Here is a 15349-nt window from a genome sequence, read left to right on the forward strand (position 1 = left end):
GGCCGAGGACCGTCGCGCCGGGGCTCGTGCACGTGGGGCGCAGCCGCGTCACTGGTCTGCGCCACGCCCACTGTTTGCCCAAATCTAAATTGAAGTGTGTGGTACTACCAGTGAGTATAGTATCCGACATATGATATTCTCGCGATGCAATGACACCTTCCCTTGGGAAAGCTTGAGCATTTCTGTGCCTTAGAAAACTCGACTTTTACAGCGAGTTCTGACTATTTTATTGCACTGTGATGTCATACTCTATGCACCTGACTATGGAAGCCACTGCAGATTGCATCTCGTTGTTTTCCAACCAATAAACTGAACCAGAATCAATCTGTAGGAGAAGAAACTATCAACGGGTAATGAGTAGCAGTTTCTCAGCCATAATCTCGTCGCAATTTCGAAGGTGACCCCAAGTGGGATTTACCGTGGTGCATGTTCCGTCAGTGCGTCGATGACTCTGACCGTCAAGAGCGCAGCGCGCGTGTGGCTGGTTTCCTCGTACGAGCCGAACCCAAAGCCTGGCTGCGCGCAGGGCGTGTCGAAGGAGACCTGTAGAAGAAATCCGGTCCTTCCCTTGGATGTCGGATGCCGTGTCTGTAGGCCCACACGCGTCAGCTGCGAATAAACACGAGCATCGAAGTACGAACAGAACTTTCAGGACGCCGCACAACGTCTGCGTGCGTGCTTGTGTACGTATACATACATAGCGAGCACACCTGGCAACCCCACATGGCCAAATTCAACAAAGGATCGAGCTTCTCGCGCGTCTTGAGCTGGAACAGCTGCCTCGCGGGAACCGGTTGCACGTCGGGGCTGAGGTAATCCGACTCCACGTATTGAGCCTGTGGACATCGACACAGCCATCTTTCGGTGCACGTCACGAGCGTGTGCGGGTGAGCTCCTCCACGGCTTCGCTGAAGTGTCGCGCCACCCCTGCATAGCGGTGAGGGCGGCGTCACTGGGCTAGAGCAACGGGTAGCGTACACGTGGAAGCCGTCCCTCACCGCATCGCAATGCAGGCACAAGAACCGACCATCCAGGTCGTTTCACTCGTCGAGCTGTCCCGGCGCTCCAGCCATTGGATGCAAGGTTGATTTTCCCCGACTGGCGAGTAGCTGGACAATGGGGGTTGTGCCACGCTCGGAGATGGCGAACATCTTTGCCACAATCTTCACGTTTACACCACAGGAATTGGCCGCCTTCTCGCAATCGAGCACGGCCTGTGCAGGCGTGGCGCGACACTTCAGCAGCGAAGCCGTGGAGGAGCTCACCCGCACACGCTCGTGACGCGCACCGAAAGATGGCTGTGTCGATGTTCACAGGCCCAATGAAAAGGGAATGATTCGCGTACTTATCGCTGCGCGAGGGCGCAGCAGAAACACGCAATGATCCTTGCCTAAGGGCATCTTGCGAGCCGCGGGCGGTCGGGGGTTATGGTCCAAACGGTATGTGTTAAATTGGAAGAGGAATTTGTCCGCGTGCTCGTTCACTGCAGAAACAACGTCCGGCATGTGAAAAACCACAGAAACAGGGGGAAGCTTGGCCCTTTCTGCTGTAGAACATCGTGCCTATAACAGCGCACCACCACGTCGTTCAACATCGAGACGCTTCTCTGCCGTTCACTCTCTCGGCACTTGAATATCAAAGGCAATAACTTGCATTTGATGATTTTCCATGCTGCGTGGACGGTGAGTCAGGTTAGCGGGTGATAGGAGACAAAACTGAGAGCGAGCAGTGAGCAGCTTTTCGGGCGCAGTCTCCTCGCAATGTCGGAGGTGGCCCATGTAGCGTCGGTCGTATCCTATCTCCTCAAATCTCTGGACAACACTGAGGAATAGGATTCAGCCAGAAACACACAGAATCAATGGACGTCTCGCACGCTTCGGATCGAGCATCTTGCATAAACCATGCTTCGCAGTCCTGGGCAATGCTGCGATTTTCCGCCCACAATAAGCTTCAGCCATCGACAACGGACACAAAGCGAGAGTACCTTCATAATGGTTGTAGTATGCGCAGTACACGTGTCTTCCAAGTCTTCTATTTCTCTGGTTGGATCGCCTTCTGGGTTACGTAGAAGGGCTGCAGATCGTAAAACTACCGCACGGACATCCAGTACCCAGTACCATCTATCATCTGCGCCTTTAGCGACGTCAAAAAAAATACATCTCCCGACACACAAACGACACTCACCGGATCAAATATGGGAGGAAATCGAGTACGCGGACGCTATTGTATGTCGAAAAGCGTCGACTAAACGTCTCGGAGGTGATGTAGCTGTAAAGACATACCACAAGCTGTAGCCAGGACAGTGGATACAACAGCACCGAGGCTCAATTTTCTCGCACGCAGCTCGTGCAGACCCGCTGTCGCTTCGCACAATCGGCCATCGCGAGCGGCGCTTCGCGTGTCCACCAACACTATCATGCACACATCTACGCTATGACTCCCCTGCGACATGTACGCACACATGCACCTGGCATATTTCTTCACCAAAAATGAGGTTTGCCCAACGCGGCTCGGACACATCAGGAGGGCACTCTGGCAACCCAGAAACTCTCCCCAAGGCCACCCGCCAGAAGTTGACGACTGCAGTTCTACGACACAAAAGCGAGCTGCGAAACGATTTGTTGACCCGCGTCAGAGCGATCAATGTGCCCACGTCAAGGTACGAGTAAATCTAGCGACAGTGATATTGAGGCAGATCAGGCGTCAATGTCTGCGGCCGACATAGAATGATACATCAAACAGCACTTCCACCGTACAGTTCTGCAAGCTGCCTGGTTTCGTGCTCCGGGCCTTGCGCGGACGCAGAGACCACTCTCCTGACGTCTTGATGCGTTTCCTTGGACATTTAACGATTTGTTCGGAGCTGTCTTTCGAGTATGTGTCCCGTCGCCCTGAAATCAACACAGTCTGAATGAACATGAACAGGGGCCCCCGGAGATGTGAGATACGTACCCATCTTCTCGACGCTCTTAGACTTCGCTGCTGCACCAGTGAGCACCATGCAGTGCGAGCTGCAGCTGGCCGTCGGTGACCGACGTGATTTCGAACGTACAAGGCATGGAACTCAGCAATGATACAGGTAGAAGGCAAATATCTGGTTGGCCGTTGGAGATGCGAAGAGGGGCCGATATCGTAGCGTGGTCAGCCAAACAGTGGATGCTTTCGGATTGAGTGCCACTGCGTCAGAATCTAATCTGCATGCCATTCATTATTCTTGCAAAAGTACATCTTGGAAGAGCGGCCACGACATGAGAGCTACGATGTGACAGAGCTCACACTAGACTCCTAGCTGCAAATAAACCCTGTGGCCTGAGCTCATGCATACAGTCTTGAACATCTTCTCAGTCAACGAGCCTTGTCGTGCGTCCTCCGCGGATTCAACTCAACCATGGACGGTGTTGGGGCGGCACCAGACAACCGGGACGGGCAAGGCCAGTGTCCGAGCGAAAAGATACGGTAATAATTCTCGCGGACATTGCAAAGATATGTCAGGTGTGTCGTCAGTCTGGTAGACCATCTCGCCAAGCCACATTGGCCTGTTAGCAATGCTAACGCAGCACCGGTCGAGTCGGTCAGTTTTAACCTGGGAAAAGCCGTGTGGCACAGATGACCGCGCACTCCCGCGTCAGTGCTCCCGTGCGTGTCGCAGCATTGGGCCGATCTCATCCTGCACGGAATCGCGGATGTTGCGTCGCATGGGTACAAGATGCTAGCGGAGCTGCCGCTGCCGCTGCCTCTGCCTCTGCCTCTGCCGGCTGGGGCGTCGATGCGGAATCGGTGGGGAGAGCGTGCGTCTCGAGGATCTCCACAGCAGTGGTGTGCGTTTCGTCTGTCTCTGCTGTGCCGTGGAGGACCACCCGCACCCAATGAGCCCTACTAAGTGTACACCATACATACGATTTGCCAATCAAGCAGAGGCAACGCGACGACCGAGGTTGCGTCGTTCGCCACTCTTCTGGCTTGAGCCCCTGAGGGGTTCTCGTAGAGCAACGGACATGATCTACAGCCTGCAAGAACGTCGAGGGCTAGTAGTCCTCACCTTCTCGTTGACGTTGAGTTTTTTCTACTCTCGTTCAAAATGACACTGAAAAGACCAGCACGACGGCGCACTGTCGTACGTCCCATTGAGAGCGTCTCTCTCATGCATCCCGACAGATTGTGTGGAATCGATAGACACACAATCTGGGCGACGCACCTCCGAGCGGCATTCCGAGCTTATAAATCCAACTACATCTCAGTCCGCCGCCGTTTGAACTGCCCGACACTGCCATTGGACAATCTAGTTAGATAGGGCACGATTCCTACATGCCGCACACTCTTATCGCCCCGCACTACACATCGAGTCCTCGTCCCGACCAGCACTATGTCTGCTGCTGACCCGCAGCCTACGTCCTCTTTCTCCGATGGCTTTGACTTCCCATTGCCAACGCTAGACAGATTGGGGGTCTCGGTCCAGCCTGACATTGATGCTCAGAGCGTCGCCTCAGATTGGTTCCAGGCGTTTGCCCAGCACGTATCTTCCGGCGATGCCACTCAAGTCGCCGGTCTCTTCGCTGCTGATGCCTGGTGGCGCGACTTCCTCTCGCTCACTTGGGACTTTCGTACGTTCCACGGGGACGCGAAGATCAAGACGTTCTTGGAGGATCAGCTACCGGCCATGAACCCGACGTCGCTCGAGCTGAACAGCGCCCGCCTTGTGCGACCCTATCCAGACCTGGTGTGGCTCGTGGGCATGTTCGACTTTGAGACACAGGTCGGGGTCGGGAGCGGTATCTTCCGCCTTGTGCCTACACCGAGCGGAACATGGAAGGGATACACGATGTTCACCAACCTGGAGGATCTGAAAGGGTTCCCGGAGACGATTGGACCCCGCCGTAATCCATTACCCAACCATGGGAAGTGGACGAGTCAGCGCGAGCGCGAGAGGTCGTTTGTGGACGGCGATCCTACCGTCTTGATCGTGGGCGGCGGCCAGGGCGGACTCGTCGTTGCTGCGCGGCTGAAGCAGCTGGGCGTGTCTGCCTTGGTGGTCGAGCGGAACGATCGGATCGGAGACAATTGGAGGGGCCGGTACGAGGCGCTTTGTCTACATGACCCCGTTTGTGAGTGGTTCAGCGACTGAGATTGGTGTGTGGCCACAATTTCCGTGTTTGAGTAGGGTACGACCACTTGCCCTATCTTCCGTAAGGATTTTTATTGCTACTTTACGATGCTTGCGTTCACTGCGTTGTATGTGCCCCAAGATTCCCCTCTACCTGGCCTGTGTACACACCCGCGCCCAAGGTGGGTATCACTGTTCCCGGCCGCCTGAGCTACCAGATGATGCACACTAACTATCACTAGCTCGCAGGGTGGCTTGAGTTTTATGCAGAGGCACTGGAGCTCAATGTGTGGACTTCTTCCACCGTGACGCGCGTAGAACAAGAAGCGACCAGCAAATGGACCGTCACGGTACAGAGGAAGGACGGGAGCGAGCGAGACTTCCACGTCAGTCATGTCGTGCTGGCCATGGGGCGACAAAGCGGGGCTCCGTATACCCCAACGATTCCCAGACGAGTCTGTTCATATACCATGTTCTTGTCTGGAACATACTGACACTTACAATTCAGGATGAATTTGAAGGCCTAGTGCTACATTCTACTCAATTTCGATCCGGTAAGGATCATATCGGGAAAAAGGTGGTTATCGTGGGCGCTGCTACATCTGGTACGCTCGTTGTCGCGTTCATTTTGGGAGATTATTACATCTCCCGTAACCTCTGCAGCCCATGATGTCGCATTTGACTATGCTGAGCACGGGGTAGGTGCGTACGCTACTACGAATTCGTCCATATATGGTTCCGCTTGACAAACCTCGTCAGATGTAACCCTTGTTCAACGAGGCCCAACATATATCATGTCAGGCGAGAAGGGAATACCGCGATTAGTTGGAGGTAAGCAAGTTCACATCTACTACTTCACTTGCTGATTCGTCTTCGTCTTTAGGTATATATGGCGAAAACACGGTACCAACGGACCTTGCGGATCGTCTATCCAGCTCAATGCCGATATTCTTGCAAACCGGGATCAACAAACGTGTTACAGCCTCAACTGCAGAAGCGGACAGGTAAGATTTCTTTGTACATCAAATGATCATCGTCTTCATATTGCGCAGGGAACTCCTACAGGGATTAGAGAGGGCGGGGTTCAAGTACGACATGGGTATAGACGGCACGGGCATCGCGCCTCTGGTTTACCTCCGCGGCGGAGGTTATTATATAGGCTTGTGTCTTGTTTTCCACGCAGATCTCGGACGCTAACAGCAGCTTATCTACACAGATTTTGGTGCATGCCAGAAGATTATAGACGGAGATGTCAAAATAAAGAATGACAGCCAAATCGAATGCTTTACAAAAACAGGTCTTAGATTCGCAGATGGCAGCGAGCTCAGTGCAGACGTGGTCCTTTTCGCGACTGGGTAACGATTTTGCGGTTTCGCCATTTCAAGTGGGCTGCTGAGCAGCGCTTTTCAGTTTTGACGAATCGCCATCTGTTTTCAAGAAACTGCTCAGCCCAGAAGTTGGCGACAAGATGTCGCCGATCTGGAGGCTGACTCCGGAAGGTGAAGTGCGGGGCGTATGGCGTTGGCTTGGAGTTCAGAATCTCTGGCTCGTGATGGGTGCGTTCTTCCCGTACCCGGATACAGCCCAACATTCGATGCAGAATATTCACCCATCTCTCTAGGAAATTTGGCATCTTGTCGATTCCATTCCAAACATCTTGCGCTTCGTGAGTGAATGTGAAGTCATGATCACCCACCCCGCCCGCTGAGCGTCGTACGTTGATGCCACAGAAATTAAAGCCATCCAAGAGGGTGTATACGGAAAGCGCTATGCGGCCTAACATTAATTGGGCCAGACAACGTTTTGATAGACGCCTATAGTATCTCCCTAGCAGGGCATGTATTATCATGAAGTCAATGATCGGAAGCGACAGTCCACCAGTCCATGCCACTTGACTGGGAAATCGTATTTATGTATGTTCTAACCCTAGGGCTAGGTGTACGAGCCGCCGCGCGGCGGTGTCTCCCACCATTTCAAGCTGGTGAAGTTCAGTGACAGCCCTTCATCGCAATTTTGGTGCCCCATCGGATTCCTGATACTCCGTGAATATGTGCCGGGCCAAGGAGATCAGCCGGAGACGCAGCGACGCAACATACAGACCGTAATAACGACGAATGGTGTGCGAAAACGGGATGTGGCGCGATCTTCAAGAGCGGTCTACTGGCTCCTCTATCCCCAGGTGTATATGAAGCTATTTCCTTCTCGCCCTTGAGTCTAGGTCGGCCTCGAAGGCGAGAGTCTCTCAAAGGAAACTCGTGTCGCGCGACAACGCTGGTTGCCCTTTTGGTCAAGCAGAGACACTCCGTTTGTTGAACAGTGCTACTCTCAAGCCTGCCGGACGTGGTAGAGCTCGGACGCCTGTCCACTTTCGCCCCGAACTAGCTTGATTTGCGACAGTAAAAATTGAAGCCCGATTAATCGCTTGGCTTAACGAGGCAGTTTTCCGAGGTCTGAGTTGGATGTGCTCGCAGCAACAGAGTCGATCACCAGTTTCACCACCCAGGCCCACCGCATTTGCACCAACGTTAATCAAGTCGGACGACACATAATAAGAGATAGCAATAACGAAAGAAAATCGACGAAGCGTAGCACAATGCGGGATTTATGCCGAAGGCCATCAGACCCGGTCTCATGTAGCACCAGCGGCCATGGCCAACAAGCCGGCTTTGTCCCCACTCTCCTCCACCAGCGCACGGAGCATGCCGTCTTCATTCTGAAGCAATTCACTGGGCTTGCCGAACTCGACCTGAACGTATTCAGCCGCCTGCTGCACACTGACATCGAAATCATCGACTTACGATCCGGCCAGCATCCAGAACCATCTAGAGGTTCAAAATGCAATGAACGAGTCTCTTTGAGGAAAGCGTGGACGCAAAACAGGAGCGCTTTCACTCACGATCTTATCCGCGTCCATGATGGTTTGCAGGCGATGCGCTACGGCCAAGATAGTCACGCCGTTATTCATCTCTCTGCGAAGAGAAGCTTGGATGGCAGCGTCTGTCGCATAGTCTGACAAAGGAGAGGTTGTGAGCAATCGGTGCAAGAGACCAGTCTCACGGATCCTACCAATGGCTGACGTTGCTATTCACATGATCTCGCATCAGTCAGATTCCGCCAGTCTACTGACAGCACACACCTTCGTCCAGTATCAACAGTTTACTCTGCCTGAGGATCGCTCTTGCAAGTGCAAGAATTTGCCTTTGACCTACAGACAGGTTTCCACCTGCGCTTGCGATCTCGCTGTCCAAAGTAATGCGACTGTCGTCCGAGTCATTCTGCACAGAGAACAGACCAGCAGACTGGAGAGCGTCGTTGAGAACTGCGTCGTCGTATTGCCCGAACGGATCCAGATTCTGGCGCAACGTCCCACTCAGAAGTTCGGGCTTTATGCCCCATTATCCGGTGAGTTGACAACTACCAGGACGCGACAAACGGACTCACAATTTGGGGAATGATTGTAATGCTGGACCTGAGTGCATCTAGATTGATATCGTCCGTGGGGAGGCCATCGTAGTATACTTTGCCTTCCGTGAGAATGCACCGTAACAGAGCCAAAGTCAACGAGCTCTGTCGTATTGCATGAAAAAGAAGGATATCTGGAGGGGAAACAACAACCTACCTTGCCGCTTCCAGTCCGTCCCACTTGACTTCATGAGCCTACAGCGCATTTTCGTGTTTAAAAATAAGCTCACCAATCCCAACGCGCTCTCCAGATTTCACCTCGAAAGACACATTCTCCAATACGCGCGACCCATCCTATCAATAATTAGAAAACTGCATATCATTATAGATTTCACAGAAGACGTACCGAGGAGTATCGTGCAGACAGCTTTTCGACCTTCAAGTCACCGCTTGCGGGCCAGTAGGCAGGGGGGACACCACTTTCAGTGGGTTTGTCCTCCTGCTCGATCTCCATATACTGCTGTATGCGCTCCAAACTGGATGCGAACATTAGCTCCGTGAAAAAGCAGTATGCATCTATACACACCTGTTGCCTAAGAAAGAAGGGATCAGTCATTTTGCAAAGCATGGAGGTGATGTGATTATTGCGCACCGGCCACTTCAAATTGGTTAAACATGCGCACGGCGAATAAGATGTAGCCGCTAAAACCGACTATACAAGCTCCACCAAGCTATCCACCGTCTTGAGAATCTGAGTTCACGTACCTGCCATACTCAACGAGAACCCAGTATTGGACGCTGTCGCACTTCCGCTATATACGAGATATGCACCAAGACCCGCAGAAAACAGAGAGGCAAGGGAATCCGTGCGAACAAATGCCCATCTACTCCCGCTGAGTATACATTATGATTGAAGGATCACGCTGGCTTACCTATTCAAATTGTAAGATAATCGGGTCGTTCTAGTGCAGCGATCAATCCGTAATGATAGCTCTTTTCTGAAGGCATCTTGAGCTCCGTATGCTCGAATGGACACTTCCCGGAGATTAGTTTGTACGACAAGCGAACGGGAAGTGGATGCATACCCAGACCTGCGAAGGCTGCACCAAAGTGACCCAAAACTGGCGCACGAGCATTGCTTCCCTCGCGTTTGACGGGCAGCTGTGCCTTCATGTAAATGTTGCCGAGCCATCTGCCCATAATGACGAGGATTATGCCCGGGAGGAAAAATACAGGCGACATGATAACAATAGCGGCGAGTTTCACGACCATGGATATGGCTATCGCGACAAGCGTCTCCAGTAAATCCGGGATGTTTCCATCCACTGGGCCTGGATCAGCGCATGAAGACGAGCACGAAGCAGGGAAAGTGCTGACCGGCATCAATATCTTGGGTGCAGCGGGCCACGACCCGTGAAACAGGTGTCCTGTCAAACCATCTAACCTCGGGTTATCGTGGTCAAGCGTAAGCGTAATATGACATAGAAAACAACTTGCCTGAGCGTCGTTCCGAACAAGGTTGCCATCAAGTTCTTGTGAATCGTTCGTGATGCCCTCAACGATCCAAAGACGAACACGACGAGATACACGCAGTAGCACACGACAGAAGTCAGCAGAATAGCGCCGTAGATAGATAAGTAGCTAGAACAGGAATTTAATGTTATCAATTAACCCTTCGAAGGCCGGCACTCACAAAGGTGCATCGACATCCGCAGGTGGGCGATGCTCATATTGTCTTGCCCAATACCCCAGATACCAAGGTTGCAGGTTGTCGGTTAATTCGAATAGTAACATCCAGGATATTGCTACAATCCAGTAGACATAGAAGTGGCTCCCTCCCCATGCAACAAGGAACGGCTTGACTAATTTTCCCTTAGTCATCATTTGATATTGTATGAATACAAATTGGTACGCACGAGCTGACCACCCAAGATGTCCTACGGATATTTCTTCTGCCACAACGAGCTTGCCATCAGACTTGCCAGGAGCATCAGCTTCCTTCTCTTGATCAACCTCTTGATTAACTTTCTCTAGCTCTTCGGTTTCTTTAGCCAGTTCCGCAGCGAGCGTGTCGTCCTGTTCCAGTGCTTCTGACATGGTTCCCTGACTCACAATTTGACCGTTGGATCCCACATCAACAACGAATTGCGCGATGGAACTCGTTAAAGCCAGATTGTGGGTCTGACAGAACTTGAGACACTTTGAACAAGAACTGTACCAGAACACTTACCACGAGCAGTATAGTCCGACCACGAACTAGGTCGCCCTTCAAACATTTGTTCACAATCCAGCGTGCAGTATGGACATCAAGAGCAGCAAGTACCTAAGAGCAAGTCAGATCTGTGCCCTTCTGGGCGTATACGCGCTCACATCATCCAACAAGATAATCTCCGCATGAGAATATATAGCTCGGGCCAGCGTAACACGAGCCTGCGACTGGATGAGTAGACGCAATCCTAAATCGAAATTAAATTTAAACCTTCTGTCCTCCACTGGTAATTTTTGTCAGCATTGGAGGTGCTAACGTGCATCGCAGTGCGCACCTGAGTGTAATCCCCCTTTCCCCTACCTCAGTTTGATCTCCAGCATCGAACAAGTCAAGATCGCGCTTTAGGCCGCACTGATCGATGACTGGCCAAGCTCTGAGGGGTCGCCTCCATGCAAACGTTACTGATCCATACCTTTCTTATAGCGTTCCTCATCGTAAGGAGCACCAAATAAAATGTTATCCTGGGTATATTCTCGTCAATGGAATGAACATTTTTACGGTCAGACGAATCTCACCCTGATCGTTTCGTTTTGTACCCACGATTCTTGAGCAGCGTAGGCGATTCCGCCCTCGCGAGGGAGACTAAAGAAAGAGTCCGAGCCTGACGGAATGTAGTGCATTTCTCCTAAATACTCGCGGATAAGCAGAATTCTGCCTGAATCGCAATATCCTACCTAACAAGGCCATAAGAATGGATGTCTTTCCAGCACCGGTAGGCCCAACAATGAGATTGACGCAGCCAAGCTTGAAGAACAACTCGCCCTCGATACGCAGAGAGAACGTCCGCCTCGACGAACCGGGCGTGGACGTACCATCCGCATTACTTTCCCAAGTGAATGCGGCGTTGCGGAATCCGATTACATCGGAGTCCAAGGGAGGCGCAGAGACAGTGGCAATGTCATCGTCAGACTGACTGTCCGCAAATTCATCGAGGAGCTCAGTCTAAAACATGGCGTGAGACGTGAGACATCGCAGAATCAACACATATACCTCTTGTAGAAAGCTATTGATACGATCAAGCGAGACCTTGGCTAATAAGACAGATCAGAGACGTGAATTCGAACAAAGAAAGGTGTTGATTGATTTGCCTTTAATAAAGCCGGGCACCACGGCGAATATCGTTTGCATCTGAATGCTGGTCATTTCGAAAACTATACAGTTTGTAAGCTCTTGATCTTAATATTACTGTGTTAGACATACCCGCTATGGACGAGAATATGGCGGACGCTATATCAAATTTGAGATCAAAACCAAAGATACCTAACTTCAAGACTCACCTGTGAGCTCTCGCTTAAAAATTATGGTCTGCACGAAGTCAGTCGAGGTAGAAAACAGCAAATGGTGCGATGTTTACATGAGTGGAGTATGTCACGATCATAGTGATTAGAGGAATGACACGGCTGTAACGCTAGTGAGAGGAGCTCCGCATTATGACCTGAAACACTACTTACTTTAGTATGACAATGACAAGCCCCAACAAGCGACTTCTCTTGAGCCACTTCAGCTCAAGCTCTCTTTTCTCGGTCACCTGTTTCATCATTTTCGATTCCCATCCAAACATCTTGATCATGCGGATGACCGTGATAGCTGAACGACAATGGTTCAAAAAGACAACACAATAGATTTCTACAAAACATACACTCTGTTACATTCTGCACTCGCGCATCCGTCTCACATGGGTTAATCATTAGGCAAGAAGGAGCTGTAAAGTTGAGGTCTCTACCTGTTTCATTTTCTCTTTCTGGCAAGTTTCAATATAACTTGCGATCTTCCCAGGAACGGGGAATAGCAAAACGATGGTCGCCAACCCAGCAAACGCACTACAAAAAAAAATCTGTAGCGATGACAACAATGATGAAATGACATGTACTGACCTCCATCCAAGAATGATATAGAGGAAGTAGATATTCAAAATAATTTGCAAAGGAAACCCCCATACTAACAATGTTTGTAAAATAAATAACAACTCAGCATACTCGCCCTTTACCACACTCACTCATCAGTAAGAGAGCCTCCACAATCTTGAGAGCGCCAAGATCTGAAGTGATGAGATTATTGATCTTTCCAGTAGCATTCTTCTGCTTCTGCTCGTTATTCAAGTTATTGTCAGCTGACGACGTGTTACCCGACTTCTGCTTTCCCTTCGCTGAGTCCCCGGTTGTTTGTGTTTCCGAAATTTCGGCCCTCATCCGCATATGTAACGCATGATTAAAAATCAGGTGGGTAAGAATTGCTTCGGTGTGGGTCGTGATAGTTATCTGGTGCCGATTATAAACAAAGACTGGTTAAGTGACGAGGAAGAAAATTTACCCAGGGGAGCGTGTACATTGAGAAGGTCAAAGCACGCAAGAGTGGACCCAAAAACAATAACATTGCCCAAATCCACGGGCGCACAATAGCCCCTTCACCTCTAGTTTCCATGAATCTACGATTGCTTGTCAATTCGCTCTGAGCGGGAAGTCAAAGGGGACAGCGCACGAAAGCAGGTTCTTAATTGCCAGAGGGCTGAATAAATGTGTAAACGCCTATTCGTTGTCAGCATCCATCAACGGAATCTTGGTGCTTGCTTAACTTACGTTGGCCGTGATCGCAAGAGTCATGGCGAGGATCTCCCAAGCTATGGCATAGAAATTCGGGTTAAGAACGTACCAAGGTCAGAAGAGCATTATCAACTCACGGAATACCCGGATCAGCCCCCATCCTATATTTCTCCCCTTGTTCGTCAGTTGAAACGGATCGAGTTCCTGAAATGTGAAAAATTAGAACACTATATAATGATATAATCACCCAAGGCACCTTAGATGCCTGCGCGGAAACAAATTGGGAATGATCTGAATCAGCTAGCGGAGGAAACCTGTCAACAGGTAGATGAGGAAGTCGATAGGCATCAATGACGGTCTTGTCCAGCCAAGAGGTCAGCAGCACAGATAGCAGAGATGCGGTCTGTTCGGGACCTGGCTCCATTGATGCACCCTAAATCAAAAATGTTGAAATCAAAACTCCCCAGACTGTAAGAAGGAACGATTACAATAGAATTAGCAGGAACATAACGCCGCGGGACCAGTAAAGGGACGACCACAGCTGCAAAAGTGAGGGTAACGACTTTGGCCCACAGGATAAGCCCTTCTCCAGTATCCACGGGTGTCAGAGTAAACGTTACAAGGGGCCACACATCGCGATACACGTATACCACCCAAGCCGTAAATAACACAGCATTGAGATGACGACAAGCAATTGCGGTTGTCGCGGGTTTGGCCAACACAGTTATCAGCGCCACTACAAAAGTGTACGTCTGCAAAGTGGTGTTCGGCCTTCAACATTACACTAATGAACTTAAATACTCACGAAAGTTCCGCACAGCCCAACGTAAGGCCAGATCGTGCTTAAGCCGATATCATACGTTTCCGCAGGTTTCATCGTAATAATTGAGTACAGAGACATGCTCAACAAAGCGAGGCACGCGAGGGCTCGAGCGACATTAAAGGCAAGAATGGCCACGCTGCCCTGGCGTCCTACTATTGACATATTATTTTCTGCTAAATCATCAGTCTGTAAGACGCCAGCAGAGCCAGTACTATGAAGCTTTGAGGTCCTGACGCGTAAAAGCAGACCGTGCACGAATGCTATAATAGCAGACGCAACCGCCGCATACGCGGGGAAGAAGAAAGCATTTAGATACACGCTACTGTGGGATGAAGTCATCAATGTCATTTTGTCCATGGTCGAGACACGTACCGCGTGGGTGAACCCTCAAGGAGTTCGAATACCAGGAATGAGTGGCTGCCTTCATGCTGGGAAAGGACAGCCTGCGATACGTCCGAGACGAACTTGAACGACTGGGCGCCCCCGACATGCCAGCTGGTATTTGTCGCTGCCATGTAGTGCTGAAGACTCGGAAGTCGGTGTACAAAGGCTGGGGAGTGCCTGGTAACGGACGACTCAGCTGTGTCTACAAGTCACGTCCGCCCGCACTAGAATTGTCGTGACGCCTAGGACGCCGATAGCAGCAGCCATTGTGCTAGCCTTGCGGACTTGATTATCAGGCCAATTGGCGCAGAAACCTGGCGCTATGTCCATGCTACACGGAATAATGGAGACGGTGACGACGAAGCGTGACAGACTCGGCTGCACACAAAGACGCAGTGGCGTCGACGTCTTTTTATTTATTTATTATTATTTTGATTCTTCTTGTTTATAAGGGTCCGTACTCTAGCGCGCACATGTAGACCGCCATAACAGCTCGTCAGATAAGTGACCATGGTGGCGTCGACCTCGAGAGCGCGCGGGATTCACTACAATGAGTTGCACGCGCTTTATCACGGTTTTCGGTATTTGGCCTGTTATTAAATCACTACTCCATAATAGCACATAATAATTACATAGGAAGGTGCATCTACATCTCCTCTACCTTTCCAGCTACTCAGAAAAAACTTACATGTCTTACATCCTCCTACGTATGTCTTCCGGTGAGACGAGTACGAAAAGTTCAAGTGTTTATATCTCGGGTCACAATATGTCACATCGGCATCATTCGGCAGCCCTGCAAGCCAAACATGCACAGAGGCTGACAAGTGACT

At 50.8% G+C, this 15349-nt stretch overlaps 2 protein-coding genes across 2 annotated transcripts; one reads left to right on the forward strand and one right to left on the reverse strand.

The window, feature by feature from the left end:
• Window positions 1-4363: 4363 nt before the first annotated feature.
• Window positions 4364-6722, forward strand: FIBRA_07975 (uncharacterized protein; the record flags this gene model as incomplete). The annotated part of the gene is made up of 11 exons (XM_012329636.1): window positions 4364-5102; window positions 5159-5183; window positions 5244-5283; window positions 5344-5556; window positions 5610-5706; window positions 5765-5803; window positions 5861-5932; window positions 5985-6105; window positions 6154-6248; window positions 6318-6456; window positions 6512-6722. 11 exons carry the CDS (start codon window positions 4364-4366, stop codon window positions 6720-6722), a joined length of 1791 nt encoding a protein of 596 aa, XP_012185026.1.
• Window positions 6723-7730: 1008 nt separating this feature from the next.
• Window positions 7731-14650, reverse strand: FIBRA_07976 (uncharacterized protein; the record flags this gene model as incomplete). Its single annotated transcript, XM_012329637.1, has 42 exons — window positions 7731-7847; window positions 7900-7923; window positions 7998-8110; window positions 8168-8182; window positions 8238-8484; window positions 8543-8668; window positions 8721-8743; window positions 8794-8857; window positions 8910-9039; window positions 9090-9096; window positions 9156-9215; window positions 9269-9387; window positions 9436-9538; window positions 9589-9828; window positions 9881-9942; window positions 10019-10144; window positions 10197-10684; window positions 10734-10826; window positions 10874-10933; window positions 10983-10995; window positions 11047-11134; window positions 11185-11233; window positions 11288-11397; window positions 11447-11714; window positions 11763-11803; window positions 11837-11923; window positions 11973-11999; window positions 12050-12077; window positions 12127-12172; window positions 12224-12359; window positions 12412-12442; window positions 12496-12592; window positions 12647-12710; window positions 12769-13030; window positions 13083-13197; window positions 13251-13297; window positions 13349-13389; window positions 13450-13516; window positions 13569-13745; window positions 13801-14064; window positions 14118-14457; window positions 14508-14650. 42 exons carry the CDS (start codon window positions 14648-14650, stop codon window positions 7731-7733), a joined length of 4758 nt encoding a protein of 1585 aa, XP_012185027.1.
• Window positions 14651-15349: the final 699 nt, after the last annotated feature.

This window comes from Fibroporia radiculosa, assembly GCF_000313525.1.
Source record: "Fibroporia radiculosa TFFH 294 genomic supercontigs, scaffold21026, whole genome shotgun sequence".
Taxonomy (NCBI): domain Eukaryota; kingdom Fungi; phylum Basidiomycota; class Agaricomycetes; order Polyporales; family Fibroporiaceae; genus Fibroporia; species Fibroporia radiculosa.